General features: G+C 39.3%; 1 protein-coding gene across 1 annotated transcript in view; it reads left to right on the top strand.

Annotated features, from left to right (window-relative positions):
* Positions 1-17,023, top strand: part of wdr95 (WD40 repeat domain 95) — a gene marked incomplete at its 3' end in the record, with an annotated part of 59,623 nt that overhangs the window by 37,601 nt on the left and 4,999 nt on the right. The window contains exons 18-22 of the mRNA XM_052026532.1: positions 4,118-4,163; positions 8,358-8,417; positions 9,324-9,486; positions 12,824-12,882; positions 16,084-16,225. Coding sequence (XP_051882492.1) covers positions 4,118-4,163; positions 8,358-8,417; positions 9,324-9,486; positions 12,824-12,882; positions 16,084-16,225 — 470 coding nt within the window. The remainder of the gene's footprint in view (positions 1-4,117; positions 4,164-8,357; positions 8,418-9,323; positions 9,487-12,823; positions 12,883-16,083; positions 16,226-17,023) is intronic.

Genomic DNA, 17,023 nt, shown 5'->3' with positions numbered 1-17,023 from the left:
TCTCTGAAAATATTTCCTTGTCTGATCTTTGGCATTCAGCTGATAACTTGGAGTTCAATGTACTTCAAACCTAGCCTCCTTTCCCATCATTTCATTGCAGCAGCCTCAATCTAATTTTGCAAGATTTTATCTTATTCCTATAGTGCACATTGCAATAGAACCAGATCTTGCACTCAGTTAATTTCATTAACTCAATGCGTCTGATGGCACTGCTGACCTGGTCTGTCTTCCTTTACTTGTCCTTGTTACTTATGCAGGATAAGCTTTTAGCGCCATTGGTTTACCACTGCTGAGAGAGAACATAGAACCCACTATGTGTCAACCATGATGCTAATTTAAACTAATCCCATCTGCCTGCACATGTTTTATGTTATATATAAAAAAGATTTGCTTCGTAACTCTCCTTAAATTTGCTCCCTCTCACCTTAAAGATATGCCCTCTACTATTTGACATTTACACACTGGGAAAAATCTTTGACTATCCACTTTTTCTATGCCCCTCACAATTGTATACACTTTGTCCAGGTCACCCCTCAGCCTCTGACGCTTGGTGAAAACAATCCAAGATTGCCCACCCTCTCTTCATAGCTAACCCCCTCCAATCCAGGCTACATCCTCGTGAACCTCTTCTGTACCCTCTCCAAAGCCTCGGAATCCTTCCTGTAATGCAGTGACCAGAACTGCACACAATATTCCAAATGTAGCCAAGGTTTTATATAGCTGCAACATAACTTGCCAACTTTTATACTCAATGCCCCAAATGGTGAAGGCAAGCATGCCTTACACCTTCTTTACCACCCTATCCACTTGTGTGTCACTTTCAGGGAGCTATGGACTTCCACCCCAAAATCCCTCTGTACATCAATGCTCTAAAGGGTCCTGTCATTTACTGTATACTTTCCTCTTACATTTGACCTCGCAAAGTACAACATCTGTCTGAATTAAACTCCATCTGCCATTTCTTCGCCCATATTTCCAACTGATCTATATCCTATTGCGTCCTTTGACAACCTTCCTCACCAACCACAACTCTGCCAAGTTTTGTGTTGTATGCAAACTTACTAATCATCTCACCTACATTTTTGTCTAAATCATTAACATACACCACAAACAACAGTGGTCCCAGCACCGATCCCTGTGGAACGCCACATGTCACAGACCTCCAGTCAGAATAACAACCTGCCCACCACGACCCTCTGTCTTCCTTGGCCAATTTTGAATCCAGTCTACCAAGTCACCATGGATCCCATGTGCCTTAATCTTCTGATCAGCCTACCATGAGGAACCTTATCTGCAAGGATTTTAGTAAAACATTCGACAATATCCACTGCCCTATCTGCACCAAGCATCTGTGTCACCTCCTCAAAAAACTCAAACTAATTTGTAAGGCACGGGCTGCCCCACACAAAGCCATGCTGACGATCCCTAATAGGTCCATTTTTTTCCAGGTGTGAGTAAATCTTGTCCTTAAAGATCTGCTCCAGTAATTTCCTTACCACTGATGTATGGCTCTTCAGTTTATAATTATCCTTGTTGTCCTTCTTGAACAAAGGAACAACATTAGCTATTCTCCAGTCCTCTGGGACCTTGCCTGTGGCTAAAGAGGATACAAAAGACCTCTATCAAGGCTCCATAGAGCGGGGAATTGGATTCTGCTTCAGCATTTTCAATGCTGCAATTGATTAATGGATGTACATTCTTCATTAGGGGATGGAGCAGACAAAAAGTACAACAGTGATAAGAAATGGCTCCTTTGGAAGGTGAGAACTTGGGTAGTGCCAAGGTGGATCAGACCTTGTTTTCTGACTCACTTACTTTGGTATTAGAGATAAAGATCAGAAGGCACAGGTTCCTGGAGACTCGACCTAAGATATTGAGTTAAGTTTGTTGTGATGGCAGTAAATCACCACTCCGTGATCTATTCCACACGACATGAACAGGTTGAAAGACCTCTGAAGATTGGCCAAATTAAGTGCAGCTGCCATTGTCCGTACAAGGCCTGTAACAGCTAAGTTCCTGATCCGTCATTGCCTCCTTGTGCCAAGCGAAAGGGAATGTGGCATATTCATAGTTAATGTATACTATTAATTCTGCACCTTCTTAACTTTAGGTTGTTCTCTGAGACCCTGTCTAAAACTACATAAGAATTTAAATAACAGGAGGAGGCCAGCTGGCCTATTGAACCTACTTTACCATTGAATAAGATTCTGGCTGATCCAATCTTGGTCTCAACACTACTCTCCTGGTCACTTCCCAAACCTCTTGACTTTGTTGTCTGTCAACCTGAGCCTACACAGCTTTGTGGGACAGAGGATTCACGACCTTTTGTCGGAAGAAATTCCTCCCTATGTCTTAAATGGGCTTTCGTTATCCTGAAAATATGCCCCTAGTTCTAGGTACCCCCTCTAGGGGAAACATATCCTCCACATCCACCCAGTTGATCCCCTCAGAATCTTATATATATCAATAAGATCACCTCTTATTCTTTTAAACTCCAATGAATATAAACTCAGTCTCTCAACCTTACTTCATTTTTGAATCTGTTCATCCCAGGCATCAACCTAGTGAACATTCTCTGCACTGTCTCCAGTGCTAGTATATCCTTAAACATGTAGACCAAAACTGTTTGCAGTGTTCCCACCAGGACTCTGTAAAGTTGCAACAAAACTTCCCTCCATACCCCTTGCAATTAAGGCCAACATTTCATTCGCTTTCTTAATTACTTGTTGTATCTGTATGTTAACCTTTTGTGTTTCCTGTATGAGGATCCCATCATAGTTTTCAAGTCACACTACATCTAGACAATGATAAGGTCGTTCATTCTTTATACTGTTACATACCAGCAACAATAGAAACACAAACAGCCATGTATAAGTGTTAGAATCTATATATTATTAACTACTTGTAATAATAAGAGAAATAAAAATGTTAGATATGAAACACTGACCCCAAGAATAAACTCAAAGTGTGTGTGTGGCAAATTCCCAAACCCCAAGTCTGGGAATAGTTCTCAAAGTTCAGTTCAGCAAGTCATAAGGTAGGACGATGAGTAAAGGCTTTTGAAAAAAAGCCACAGTAGATTGTAGAGAGAATTTACGAAATCCACGTTTCACGATGGAACCCATATGATACCTCAATCACTGAAGATCTCCATTGCTTTGTTCCGACGTATCTGCCACATCGAGGGCACTCGATACGTGGCCGCCTACAGAAATACCTGCTTTCCAGTACAGGTTAACGACAAAGTGGACTCCACAGATTGCTCCAAAAATCCATACATGGATTGTATACTGATAGTCACAGCTATTGTTCTTCACCCAGCCCTGTGGGATCTTGTGCAGTAACCTTTCATGTTCTGCAGCTGTTCAGTGGCATTCATGATCCTAGTATCAGGAGGTAACATGCCATCCCAGAGTCTAGTCTGTGACCTCAGAAACACCTGTATGAACCCCTAGCTATTAAATCCTTGATAGCTAATCCTATTGCTGTCTTTTTTCCAGCTCAGAGCAGTGTCCTACTCTGATATAAATATTTTTTCCCTTAAAATTGCAATAATCTTTGTGTTGCAAAGCATTCCATGTTCTCAACACCCACTGCACTAAGAAAGTCCTTGTAACATTTGTGTTCATTCCTTTTAAATTTAGAAACACTCAACATTGACTTCCCAGCCAGAGAAAACTATTTTGCCTTTTCATTCTGTCAAAATATTTCAGAATTTAAAAATCTCTATCTTTTGCATAAACCTTCTCTACATCAATGAAAGTCCACTATGCACTCTCAATGTTTTAGGCTCCCTGTGTCTATTATTTTCCATATTTAATAGGATTCTCAAGTTGTACATGGCATTTTATCCAATTTGACAATATTTTCTGGAAATTTATTAGTAGTTTGCACCTTTGGTTGAGTTCCTGCTTTCCTTCAGAGATACTGAGCCCTATACATTAATTTGGCTGGGGCCAGTTATTTTAATAACAACCAACCACTAAATCTGAAAGTTCCCTATCTAAACCCAACCAATCCATCTAGATATGTTTTTGATTAGTCAGCTGGAATCAGCATTGTACTTTCAAGTTGTATCGTGTGTTATCAATCACATATATCTTGAATTTTTTTCTAGTTATGTGCTTGCTGTTGGATGGGATAGAAGAATAAATATATACCGTGTAAGTATTGAGATGTATGTTATCTGTGTATATGTGCCTTTTGCTTTAAGAAAGTTCATGATGTAATGTGGTGATGTCACTATATATTGCATCAACCAAGTGGATATTTGGTGTTCCATGGCAAGATGACTACACTGAGGGAATCAGTAAGTCACAGGAGCTATAGAAACTCATGAACCTCTGAAATGATTACAACATATAAGCAAATCAGTTGACATTCTGTGATAATGAATACCTGTGTATGGGGGGGGGGGGATGGGGGGGGCTAATCTACTTTCCAAAAGGGAAGAGCAGTGTTGTGTACATGGCAATAGCTTTACGAGAGTTCATTACATAATATGACGACACTAATTATGTATATTTTTACCATTACTATATACCCAGCACCCCGTAACTGGACTCCACGATGAGTACTTGCCTAACAACATAGTTATGAGTGGCCTGATTTATGAAATAAAGTTCTATTGTTCAATTCCATACTGAGTAATCAAGAATGAGTCAGAATCAGGTTTATTATCACTGACATATGTCGTGAAATTTGTTGTTTTGCAGCAGCTGTACAGTGTAAAGACAAAAAAATTACTATAAGTTACAAAAACAAATAGTGAAAAAAAAGGAATAATGAGGTAGTGTTTCTGGGTTCATGGACCATTCAGAAATCTGATGGCGGAAGGGAAGAAGCTGTTCCTAAAACACTGAGTGTGGGTCTTCAGGCTCCTGTACCACCTCCCCGATGGTAGTAATGTGAAGAGGACATGTCCTGATGGTGAGCCTTTTAAGATGGATGCCTCCTTCTTGAGGCACTGCCTCTTGAAGATGTCCTCGATGGTGGGGAGGGTTGTGCCTCTGATGGAGCTGACTGAGGCTACAACCCTCTGCAGCCTCTTTCAATCCTGTGCATTGGAGCCTCCATACCAGGCTGTGAGGCAACCAGTCAGGATGCTCTCCACTGTACATCTGTAGAAATTTGCAAGAGTCTTTGGTGACATACCAGATCTCCTCAAGCTCCTAATGAAGTAGAGCCACTGGCGTGCCTTCTTTGTGATTGCATCAATGATTTGGGCCCAGCATAGATCCTCTGAGATGTTGACACCTAGGAACTTGAAGCTGCTCAACCTTTCCACCGCAGACCCCTCAATGAGGACCGATGTGTGTTCTCCACAAATAAATAAAAATAAAAATAGATGTCAAGGCAAATGCGAAGACTGGAGCACAGCCTTTAATACAGAACATACTGGGAATGGGGATCAAGATTGGAGCAACTCACCTGGATGATAGAGTTCTCCTGCATTGATTTTTGTGCTTTGTTGGGTTACATGGCCTGGCAGTTATGACATTGTGGATCATTAATCAGAGGAAGAGAGAGAGAGATGCAGGCAGCCACTTTACAGCATGCAAAAGCTGTGTTGGAGTATCAGGCTGCAACCATGTTGAACAGGCTAAGCCCTTTAAAGCAAAATAATGTACTGAATATAAAAATACACTTGAGGCCGTCTTAGCAGGAGACCAGAACAAAATGACGGCAGCAGTGGCAAATGCTTATGTTGGAAGCTTGGTCCTTTTGACAGGGCTTCAGAGTCATTTGTGGCACACATTGAGCATGGAGATGTTCCACAAAACAAACAAAAAAATTGACAGAAACAGTGAAGGAACAGTAGAAAATGTTCGGGTATTAAATAAAATACTTTAGGAAAGAAAAACATCATCCTAGTCAAAGGTGGCCTCTGAGGCTTATCTCATAATCTCAAATCTCAGTGCCCTTCCAAAGGCTTGAGCTATTCCTATCACTGTAATAATTCAGAAGTTGGAGGTGTATTATGATTCACAGTCTTCCAAAATGCCACAAGTTATCACTTTGGAACAAGAGAATTTTGGGTGAAACTGTCCGTTACTACATGGTGGCTATTAAAGAGTTACCAAAGCTTTGAAGCTTTGTTGAAATTTTGGATAGAGCATTGTGAAACAAATTTCTTTGTGGGCTGTACAATGACCAGGTTCAATCAAAGCTACTGAGCATTGCTGCTTCAATAAAAATAGATGTGAGATGTATAAAAGAATTTCACCTGGCCCAGCTCCAGCTGCATTGGTGGCTGATAATCAGAAGGTGGAGTCAAAACCCTCATATCTGAAACCATCTTATCTTTGCACCTCATGTTGCAAAGTCCTGCTGTGCCTGCACTGGGGGTTATCCACTAAGTGCATGTAAGGAAGCAAGATGATTTGCCTGCGAGAGAAACAGCCATATTAGGGCAGTGTGTAAGTTTAAACACAAACTAAGATGCAAGTCAAGGCCGCACTAAGGGAAAGAGTTCAGAATCTGTGAGCACTGAGTTTGTGTATATTGCATCGAGCGATACGCAGTTGATCATGAGCTTGGAATAGACAGCATTGATACTATAGGTGGAGATAACTGTTGGGACTTAGTCCAAGTAAAAGTTACTGCAGAAGTGGAATGTTTGGCAATGGAAAGTCATGACAGCGAAGCCATATAGTCACTTCACTTTAATGAAATATATGACTGCTTTTATAACTTAGTTAGCAGTTAGCGTAACGCTATTACAGCGCCAGCAACCCGGGTTCAATTCTGGCCACTGTCTGTAAGGAGTTTGTACGTTCTCCCCGTGTCTTGTGGGTTTCCACCGGGTACTCCGGTTTCCTCCCACATTCCAAAGACGTACGGGTTAGGAAGTTGTGAGCATGCTATGTTGGCGCCGGAAGCGTGGTGACACTTGTGGGCTGCCCCCAAAGCACTCTACACAAAAGATGCATTTCACTGTGTTTCGATGTACATGTGACTAATAAAGAAATCTTATCTCTTAAAGTGCAGCATTGGACATAAAGGGGGTGGAAATGCACTGCAGTTACTTGCCTGGGCTACTCCGACAGAACCTCCCAAACCCACAACCCCTACCACCATGAAGGACAGGGGCAGCAGATACAAAAGATTGCCATCACTCATGTTCCTCTACAAGTTGAAGAACATTTTGACAGAAATAGATCACTGTTCCTTCACCATTACTTGGTCTGCATTCTGTAACACTCTACCCAACAGCACTCAGTGATTACCACGAGTAGCAAGTTCAGGAAGGCTGTTCATCCCCTTCTTAAGGGCAGTTGGGGATGAACAATAAATGCTGATCTTGACAGTGACAATGAGATGCCAAAAATGAATAGGTAATTCTTCACACACAACGATGCGTTCAACACTAGTCATGTTAGCTTTCTGAATATTTTGTGTCCCAGCCAAAATGGTTATAGATTTTCTTTGAGCTCTCCCATCCAACCTTGATATATTGCCAAAATGAGGAGGTGAAAGGCATGTGTCGTGTCTGTTCAGTGCTCTTCAGTCCTACAGTTTAGCTTAGCCATCTCAAGGATTAGATCCAAGTTTTTTTGCCAACAGTTTACTACCCTCCATTCTTTGTAGAGTTCAGATAGCCTAGAAAGTTGCCCTAAATTTCATGTACAAGTCATCCCTTTCTTTCACAGTTTCTGCTGGTTACTCATCCTCTCTGGTCATAGTTCAACTCCCCTCAGCTATCTTGGTCTACTTATTTTTCAGCTCATCATCCAGGTATCATATTGATGGTGGATGGGAGACACTTCAGGAAATAGTGCCTCTGCATTCAAAAATCTGTTCCATTATTACGCTTTGAATCTGTAAGGTCACAGGACGTAACCACAAATTCAGGGTGAGAGGCTTAACCTGGAGTTAGACCTTCTGTCCTGCGTCCATGATGCACAGTCCCAGCTGGGATCATTGGATAGTAAACAGAAGCGGAAAGTGTCGGCTGACACTTTTTTTTACTCATTTACAAATTTTGAGCTCAATTGGTAACGCTGGCATTCAAAAGGGAGAAATGAACAGAAGGATAGTAGGGTGGAATTAGGAGTTAGGAGTTCATGTTGAGCATAATCGCCAGCATAGACCAGTTGAGCCTAATGGCCTGTCTCTTATGATACAGGCCACACCATGCCTTCACTACTTGAGACCTGTGAACTCAGCAGTGATTGGATATTTAACCTGAAACGCTTGGGACACTGAGTTCAGTAGGCACAGCATACTCTGTTCATTCTTCTCTTTACACAGTTAATGTTAATACTCTAAACTTGTGTTAATAGTGTACAATATTTTTGTCTCTGTAAAGATACTTTAACAAAATCATTATTCTCTTTCTTTCTCATATGGTCCAGGATTCATTTGATGACCTTCATCATGTTCAGCCTCCTCAGCCCCATTGGCAGGATGATCTGGTAAGGAACACTACTTGATGCTTAGTTTGCTTTGCAACATGCTGCGGTGTTCACGTATTGTAGCGTATACTGCACTATTTTCATTCATGATTTTTTTTGACTGTTTTCAAATTGATCTATCAATTGGGATGTGTGTGGCCTGTACTAGCAACCTCGCATTGTGTGCTGTACCATCATATATCCAAAGGAAATGCATAATTTCATTTGTTAATGACATGCACAGTAAGAAATAGTTCTAAACAATGTCAAAAACCCAGCTTCTTATAACTGACTGGTGCAAATCAAGTATCGAGGGAATAAGATGGTAAAGAAATTTATACATCGACATTTACAGGTCCTTCCCAGCTTACGAACACCTGACTTATGTACAGCCCGTACACATGAACGTGTGTTTGGGAGACTGGCAGAATAGATTTGCCGACTTCTGCGGGGCTGCAGGCATCTTCTGCCAGTGGGAACTCGGTTTGTGGCCACATCCCTGACCCGTGAAATGTTCAGGTTGTGAGCAGTTCACAGGAATGGAACCCTGTTTGTAACCTGGGGAGGACCTGCGTATAATTTGTAGGTGATTGATTCATCAGTTGTGGGAATAGCTAGTGTGCAGGGGATAAAGAAGCAAGAATTCAGAAGCAAGTTCAAGTCTTAATTCTCAAAATCATTGTGAGTTGGTTGAATAACTTCAGCCAAGATTCAAAGATCTCTGCTATAAATTTGGTTATGTATTGTGACTATGTCTTGTTGAAAACCTGAATTCCACCCCGTTACGTTCCTGAGTGGCTAATATAATATTCTATTCTGGTAAACTAATAAAAATATTTATTAAACAGACATTATGAAAACAAGAGGATACATTTATTTGAATATGCATCTTAGGTAATCCTAATATCTTGTTATGTCTCTTCCTAGAAATGGGGACACAAGGATGACATTCTGTGTATAGCCCAATGTCCCCCAACACTTCTTGCCACCTCCAGCTATGATGGTGAAACAATTGTTTGGAATATGATCTCTGGTCACATCTGTTGTCACCTACAGAACCCAACAACCAAAGTGTGCAGAGATGGAGAAGGTAAAATGAAAGGACTGTGATTGATAAGTTGCAAACATCTTTTAACAGAAGTGACAGGATCTGTATTCCAAAGTTAATTGTTGAAGAAGGAGATACACAGTTGAAGAGAAAATGTTGTCTGATCCTTCTCCTCAATACAATATTCCTTGATACCTTTTTATATCCAGTAATCCATCCACCTCCTTCCCAAATATATTCAGTGACTTAGCCTCCACTGGCTTCAAAGGCAGAGAATTGCAAAGATCTTAAATAAATTGGTTAGATCATCTCAGCAACTGGGTGATTTTCTACTCATCAAAAATATTGTCCCAGAACTCGCTGGTAAATGCTGATAGTTCTGTGTGAAGCTGCCCTCATTTATCCACATAAGTGTCAGCGGGCTTAGGATTTGGATGCATAAATGTTTGAACGCAGAAATCCTGAACTCACTGAAAAGTTGTTGTTACTGAATCTGTAGCTATGCTTCAGGCAGGGTTGAGTGGTGATGAACTACCTCTGGAGTTCCCCAACACTTATACAGGTTAGAATGGGCATAGGAACTTTGAGCCCATTCATTTAAATGGAAGTCTTACATCCGCAAGAAAGAAAGGTAAGAAAAGTGTATATACAATTATGTTTATAGTTGGGGTTGTGTAATGTTTTTAGTTATCTAAATGCATTTATAAATGATTTAGATGATTTTCTATTTTAATATTTTTTAAAATTTGGTTTCTAAAAGTTTTTGAATGCTTTGTTGTTTGGAACATTTGAAACCACGGAAACTAACTTGACAGTCTTGAACAGATAGCAAAGCTGAGGGGATGATTTTGATGCCTGTCAAAGTTTTTCTGAGCAGTTATCTGAGCGGCTCTCATTCTTGTTCACGTGACAGCACATAAGTATGCGAGGCCTCACAGTCACGCAGGCCTAACTGTATAGTATATGGTGTCACTTTTCAGTAAGTTCAGCCTTCTGGGTAAAAATTTGATAAGTGCATGACTAAAGTGCACCTTACTAGTGTGTGAGAATAGGGAACTACATTTAACATGTACCCGGCTATTAAGTTATAATAGCTTCATTTGTTTTTGTAAGAAGGAAGGGTGAGTTGGACTGATAATTAGTCACTGAACTATGAAGTAATGGAAGTTTGAAAGATTTCATTTTGCTTTAATCCACATTTCCAATCTGAATGTTATGGATTTCAGTGTTAACAGCTTTTAGAGAAATGTTCAGTAAGATGGGGAAACCGCAGGGGAGACACTGACTAACATTCTTAATTAGGCAGATAAAGTTCTGAACGAAATGGAGACGGCAAGAATTAAGTAATGTAACAATTGTTTTCTGGTACCGCCATAATACCAGTAATACCAGGGCAGGGATGGTAGTGTGGCAGTTAGCGTAATGCTATTACAGCGCCAGTGACCTGGGTTCAATTCCAGCCACTGTCCAGTAAGGAGTTTGTATTTTCTCCCTGTGTCTGTGTGGGGTTCCTCCGGTTGCTCCAGATTCCTCCCATATTCCAAAGATGTACGGGTTAGGAAGTTGTGGGCATGTTGTGTTGGCGCCGGAAGTGTGGCGACACATGCGGGCTGTCCCAGAATACTCTACTGCAAAAGATGCATTTCACTGAGTGTTTCGATGTACATGTGACTAATAGAGATATCTTAATAATTAAATTACTTTTTATTTCCATCTTGGTGTTCAGTAGTTTTCTGATTATTTTAATTACTTTTTAATGTTTTCACAGTAGTAATAGATAAAAGTGTAAATAAAGTTATTTTCTTGAAAACTCGAGCACTGAAGATTGAATTAGGAGCATCCCTTGTTACCACTGGTCCCCAAGGTAAGCAAAAGGTTCCAATTAGAGATCAAAAGAAAAGCTGAAACTGTTGAAAATCTGAAACAATAGCCAAAGTGCTGTAAATATACAAATCTGTCAGCATCTGGAAGGATAAAAAGTTATTTCAATTATAAACCCTCTTCATTACTGTGCCAGAAAAGGTGCCTTATATTTGTTTTTCCAATCCATTTTCTTTGCTGGTAAGTGGCTGAATTTGGAAGGCAGAGTATTTTTAGGAGGCTCTTGTCACTGTATAGCCACAGAAGGATTGAAGTAATCCAGATGATAGACGCTTGGCTGATTTTAGCAGCAGCTGAGCTGAGGCTAGAGTGGATTTGAGCAATACTATGGGGGAGAAAGTAAGTGGCATGTGGTGAAAGTAAGTGGTCCTGTTGATAGAAAGTAAGGCTCTCAGGTGGGAGCTGAGTAGAGCAAGATTGTATGCAGTCCTCCTTGAAGAAGGGCAGTGAAAAGGATGACACAGAAGATGAGGGCACAGTGGAAGATGATCAGTGTTTCAGCCATCCCAGTGTTTAACTGGAGAAAACTGCGGCTTGTCTAAGATTGGATATTAGTAAACAGATTGAGGAAGTGAATGAAGAATTAGGACTGACTATCATCAAATTTGAGTGGACAGTGATCCCTTTAGCCAAAAATGTTGTTTTCAAGATACAAAGAATGAAAGACAAGAATCCAAGAACAAATTCTTGGCCAATTTCTAGGTAATGGTGCATGGACTGTGATAGTAAAAAGTGGCCAGAGATCAGATAAATAAGATAAAATTAAACAAGGAAAATCTCATTAATGTGGATATGGAAGAAGGTGTTGGAGAGTGTTGTGGTATCAATGGCTGCAGGGATGCTAAAGAGGGAAATGAAGGATAGTGTGCTATAATCACAATCACCATGATTTGTCACTCGGCAATGGGTAGAGATAAATCAGAGGGTCAGGGTGGGAAGGGGCACTGCTTTGGGAGGTGACAACGTCTTCAAGAATTTCATAGAAGGATGTTTTTTTTGAGGTAGCTATGATGTTGGAAGTCTTGATAGCAAGGCAGACAGAATTTGAGAGGAGGAAATCGTTCTAATATAACATGAAAATTAGGTTGGGTGGTCATCAGTTCAATTCCAAGGTTTGAAGGACAGGGTGAGCTCAGAGTTCATGAGAAAATATGGGGGAGAAAGAAACTGTAGGAAGATGCAAGTTCAGGGCTAGATCAATAGGAAGCCTAAATTTATTTTCTCTCTTTCCACAGTTATCGCATGGCCTCCTGAATATCTCCAGCATTTTCTGTTTTTATTTGAGGTTTCCTGTATCTGCAGTTTTTTTTATTTTTCATAATGTTCAATATTATGCTTGTTCATACTGTAGCTACAACAGTTACTGTTTGTAGGAGGTTTCTTGTAATAGTAAATACTACTGTGCAATATATGTTTATAATAATGTGAGAATCAGAGCTTTCAGCCATTGATTCCTGTCCTCTATTTTAAAAATAATTTTTATTTTTGGTTCTTACAGGTACACTTGTTTTCTGGAACCTGTTCAATGGTGGACAGCTCTATGGTACTTTCACTGCTGTGAGTTGCAATGTATTTCAGAGCTCCAAATACTCAGCAATTGGCAAAGATGCATACATTACTATAAAGAATTGAAATGTCTTTAGTTTCTTGTGGATAATCTTTGTGAGGAACAATGTCAATCTCAATGCAATGTTTTGAACAGACCAAATACTTATTTCCAATATACAAAAGACCTGTCAAATATATTCTGAAAATATCTCCTGCATCTAATGCAATAAGCAGGACAAAATGAGCTTTCATGGGATAGTATGCTTTTTGTCATTTTAAATGGTTAGAAATGTAGATTTTTTTTTCCTTTGGAGCATATTGTGAGAAAAATGAGCAGTTTTTCTGAAGTTTTAATTTGGTTTCTTTAACTGTCCAGAATTGAAGTATCTGAGTCCAAATAAATCATTCCCATGAATAACATGCTGCATTGCTTTGGCAATAAGTCAATCCTGACTTGGTAGGAGACAAGTCACTGTAAATATACTATATAATTTGTTCAGATGGCATACAATTGACAGTTTTGTGCATTTAAGAATTCTGCTTAGTGCAGGCAAGTGTTTTAGAAGACTTTACTATAGTGCCTTTTTGACATAATTTATTTCAAACTTTTTTGTAATCCTTAAATTGAATCTATTTGAAACCATATTAGTGACTCCTGAGGAGAACAAAACATAGAATGAACTACTGGCTTGAGATAGCAGCTACAAACAGATTGTTATTGCTAACATTCACTTGTTCTATTAATCTAAAGATAAGACGACCCTCACATTACAGCCTTTCGGGTTATGGAAGTTTGCCCTTACAGAATTTGCAAATCACAACTCAAACATTTGAGATAACGAATAAAATTTGCTGTCATGGAATTTATGTGGGGGGAACAAAAGCAAATAAGTCAACACCTTTTTTTTCAATTCACGTTTCTTGACGCATGCCAGATGATGTGGCTTTGTGTTACGGAAAACCACTATGTGGCCCATTTTCTAGGAATGCAGACCCCCGTAATGTAGGGGGTCACCTGTATATTATAAAATAGAATGCCCTTGTATCCCACGCATAGCTCAGTAATAAAATAAGAAATGTGAAATTTTGCATGTAAGTTTGATTGAGCACAAGGATGTGAACTGCACTCTTGTTTTTTTTCTAATTTTCCCCATTGAAAATGAATAAGATTGTTTTCAGATCTATTTTTGAGGAAGTAAATCTTTCAGTGGACCTGACCTAAGTACCTCTGATGTCACTTGAACCATAAAGTGAAACTGTAAATTTATGCACCAAGTTTAAGTGGGAGGTTTAGTGAGACACCAAAGAAATACCATGGATACTATTACAAAGGCTGTTTATGAAGCATCATATACCTGTATTTGGGAAAATGTTAAATGATTACACTTGAAAACCAGTATGTGAGTGCACTTGACAGGTGATAACATCTGCGAGAGAGCTTGCTTTGAATTTACATGAATTTGGAAATGGGGAAATTACACACAGAAACTTAACAGGAATGATTTTAATGAAAAACTTGGGCCGTATCATTACATCGCTACGTGATCTGATGCAAGCTGTTTTCCCAAATGTCACTCAACACTATTTAAATTACTAATGGCTGTGTGAAAGAGCAATTTTAGCATCAAAATATGATACAGTGCAGGCTATGAATAAAGACCTTCCTTCAAAGCTTCTCGCACAATCTGTACAATATAAGTTTATTGACCGTGTGACAGACATTGCTGAGGTTATACATTTCCCTGATGAATTTTTAAACCCTCTGTCACCGCTTGGTGTGCCAACACATAATCTTGAACTAAAGGAAGGAGGTCCAATAACGCTACTCAGGAATTTGGCTTCACTGATACTATTACAATAGCACAAGATTGTCAGTTCAAAATTTACTACTGCATGTAATTGAGATTACAGTAATAACTGGTAATGATGTTAGGGAAAACTTATTCAAATCTTGGATACAAATTATCCCATCTGATCCACCTATTCGATTCAAGCAACTTCAGTTTCCTGTTCAACTTCGTTTTGCTCTGAGCATTAAGGCGCAAGCATAATCACCAAACGTTGTTGGCCTGAATCTTGAAATTCAATGCTTTTCCCATGGTCCTGTTGACTGTTCCAGAGTTGGAGATAAAAATAATCCATACATTTTTACATCGGATTAAGAAGAAACATGGTGTATTCTGAAGTACTCCAACATTGAAATAAAGTAAATTTACACATTGTGCATAGGTACATACCTACTTAAAGAGAACTATATTAAATGAGATTTTTGTGCGCACATTTATTTTCGCTGAATGCTTTTATTGGTAACTTAATTAAACTACATAATTTTAACCCCCTAATTATATTATTCATGGAATGATTATATATTTAAGTTAGATTTTATTTCATTTACATGGAGTGTTATAAAACCTGATTGCATGGAAATTAATTGCAAACATTGTGATTGCCAGCATAATAACCTGAGCAATGCAGGTATAGCAGCTGATGTTTAATATACTTGTTCACAATAGAATAAAGGAAGATCTATTTTACCCTTGCCCACCCAATGTGAATAATACAAGGCAGGGTTGAGGAACAGTTTTGTCACCAGGGCTACAAATCTATTTCAACAAGAAATTTCAGGCAATTCCAAAGCTACTTAGCATAAGAGAGAAGAGTGACCAAAAGAAGCCAATATAAGTTTATTGCTTCAAAATATTTGAAGGTTCTTTACAGGCTTCAGGATCCATGTGGAAGCTTTGGGCCTCCACAGACCCTACCTTCTTTCTCCCACCAAACATACTGCCTTTGATGTTGCTTTCCCAGCACTTGTGCCAAAGACTGTTCCCTTTGAGCTTCATGATATCAGCACAGTCCATAGTCCTTCACCTGCTTGATCGTTCCTGCAGTTTTCCCACTGGCTTTGGGCTAAAGACTCTCCTGAGAAACTTATCTGATGCCAGGGAGTTAAAGAAACCTTGGCTTTCTACTGTGCCATCAATGAGGGACTCCCACCCATCACATAGTCAGCCTGGAGGTAGATGCTGTGCATTTTTTCACTAATGTGAGGAAGCACCTAACGCCTTTCTTGCAGTGTTTGTGGAAAGAAAAACTGAAATAAGTGATCTTCCTATATCTGCTTCACCACACCATTCATGCCAATACCCCTTGAACCTTGATGTGTGCATTTTCAATTCTGAAACTGATTACATATCTCCATCTTTTTAGTCCAGAGTGAAGTCTCAGTTAAGCAGCCTTGGCTCATCGACCAATGACTCGTTACTTTACACAGCAGATTATGTTGGCTATATCTATGTTTACAGTATAAAGGACTACGCTGTTCATGGACCAGAAGCAGATCCACCAAAAAGTAAGAATTTGAAATGCCGCATTGTTCCAATAATTATAAGATATGACCAATATTTAGAATAGACCTTGATGTAGTATGATAGTAATTTTTTTTTCTGTTAGTAAACAACATGGAACTATCTCAGAGCTGGCCAGAGGGAGTTGTCTGCTGTTACATTTTACTACTACAACATATTCTCATTCTCTTAATTCAGATCAAGCTGATATTTTTTGTGACCATGAAATAAAAAAAATGTTTTGGTTTGCTGGACAATGAATTAATTATTATGGAATGATATTCATCAGATTGTATAAAGAGGTAAATATTTAATTTTGTGAGTAAAAAAACCCAAAGTCTGCTAGATGGAAGTGAAGAACTGAATCATCTTCAGACTAACAGGTAGTTATCATAGGTTACCTATTAAACTTTGTTATGCCATTTTCTATGATCCTATGCATCTCCTTGATTTGCTCTCTTAGTCCTTTTTATTATCCATTCACATTACAATTATTATAGACGTGGAGCAGCTTTGTTCTGCCACAGTGCTGTAGTCAGAAGAAACAACTTGCATTTGTAAAACACTTTGCAAATCCAGAGGATATCCCAAAGTATTTCACAGCCTAGAGGGTATTTCTGAGGTTAGTCAAACTGTTCATCTCCACCTTCACTTTTCCACAGTTACTTTAAATCTTAGTCCCTAATTATTTGCCTTCCTATATCCTTGCTTATAATTTCATATGCCTCAATTAAATCTCCCCTCAGCCTATGATGAAGAAAATAAACACAACCTTCCTCACTGGTTACATTCCTCACTCCTGC

The sequence above is a fragment of the Pristis pectinata genome, chromosome 11 (genome assembly GCF_009764475.1).
Source record: "Pristis pectinata isolate sPriPec2 chromosome 11, sPriPec2.1.pri, whole genome shotgun sequence".
Classification (NCBI taxonomy): Eukaryota; Metazoa; Chordata; class Chondrichthyes; order Rhinopristiformes; family Pristidae; genus Pristis; species Pristis pectinata.
The sequence above is the reverse complement of the archived record's forward strand: the minus strand, read 5'-3'. Positions and strand labels throughout refer to the sequence as shown.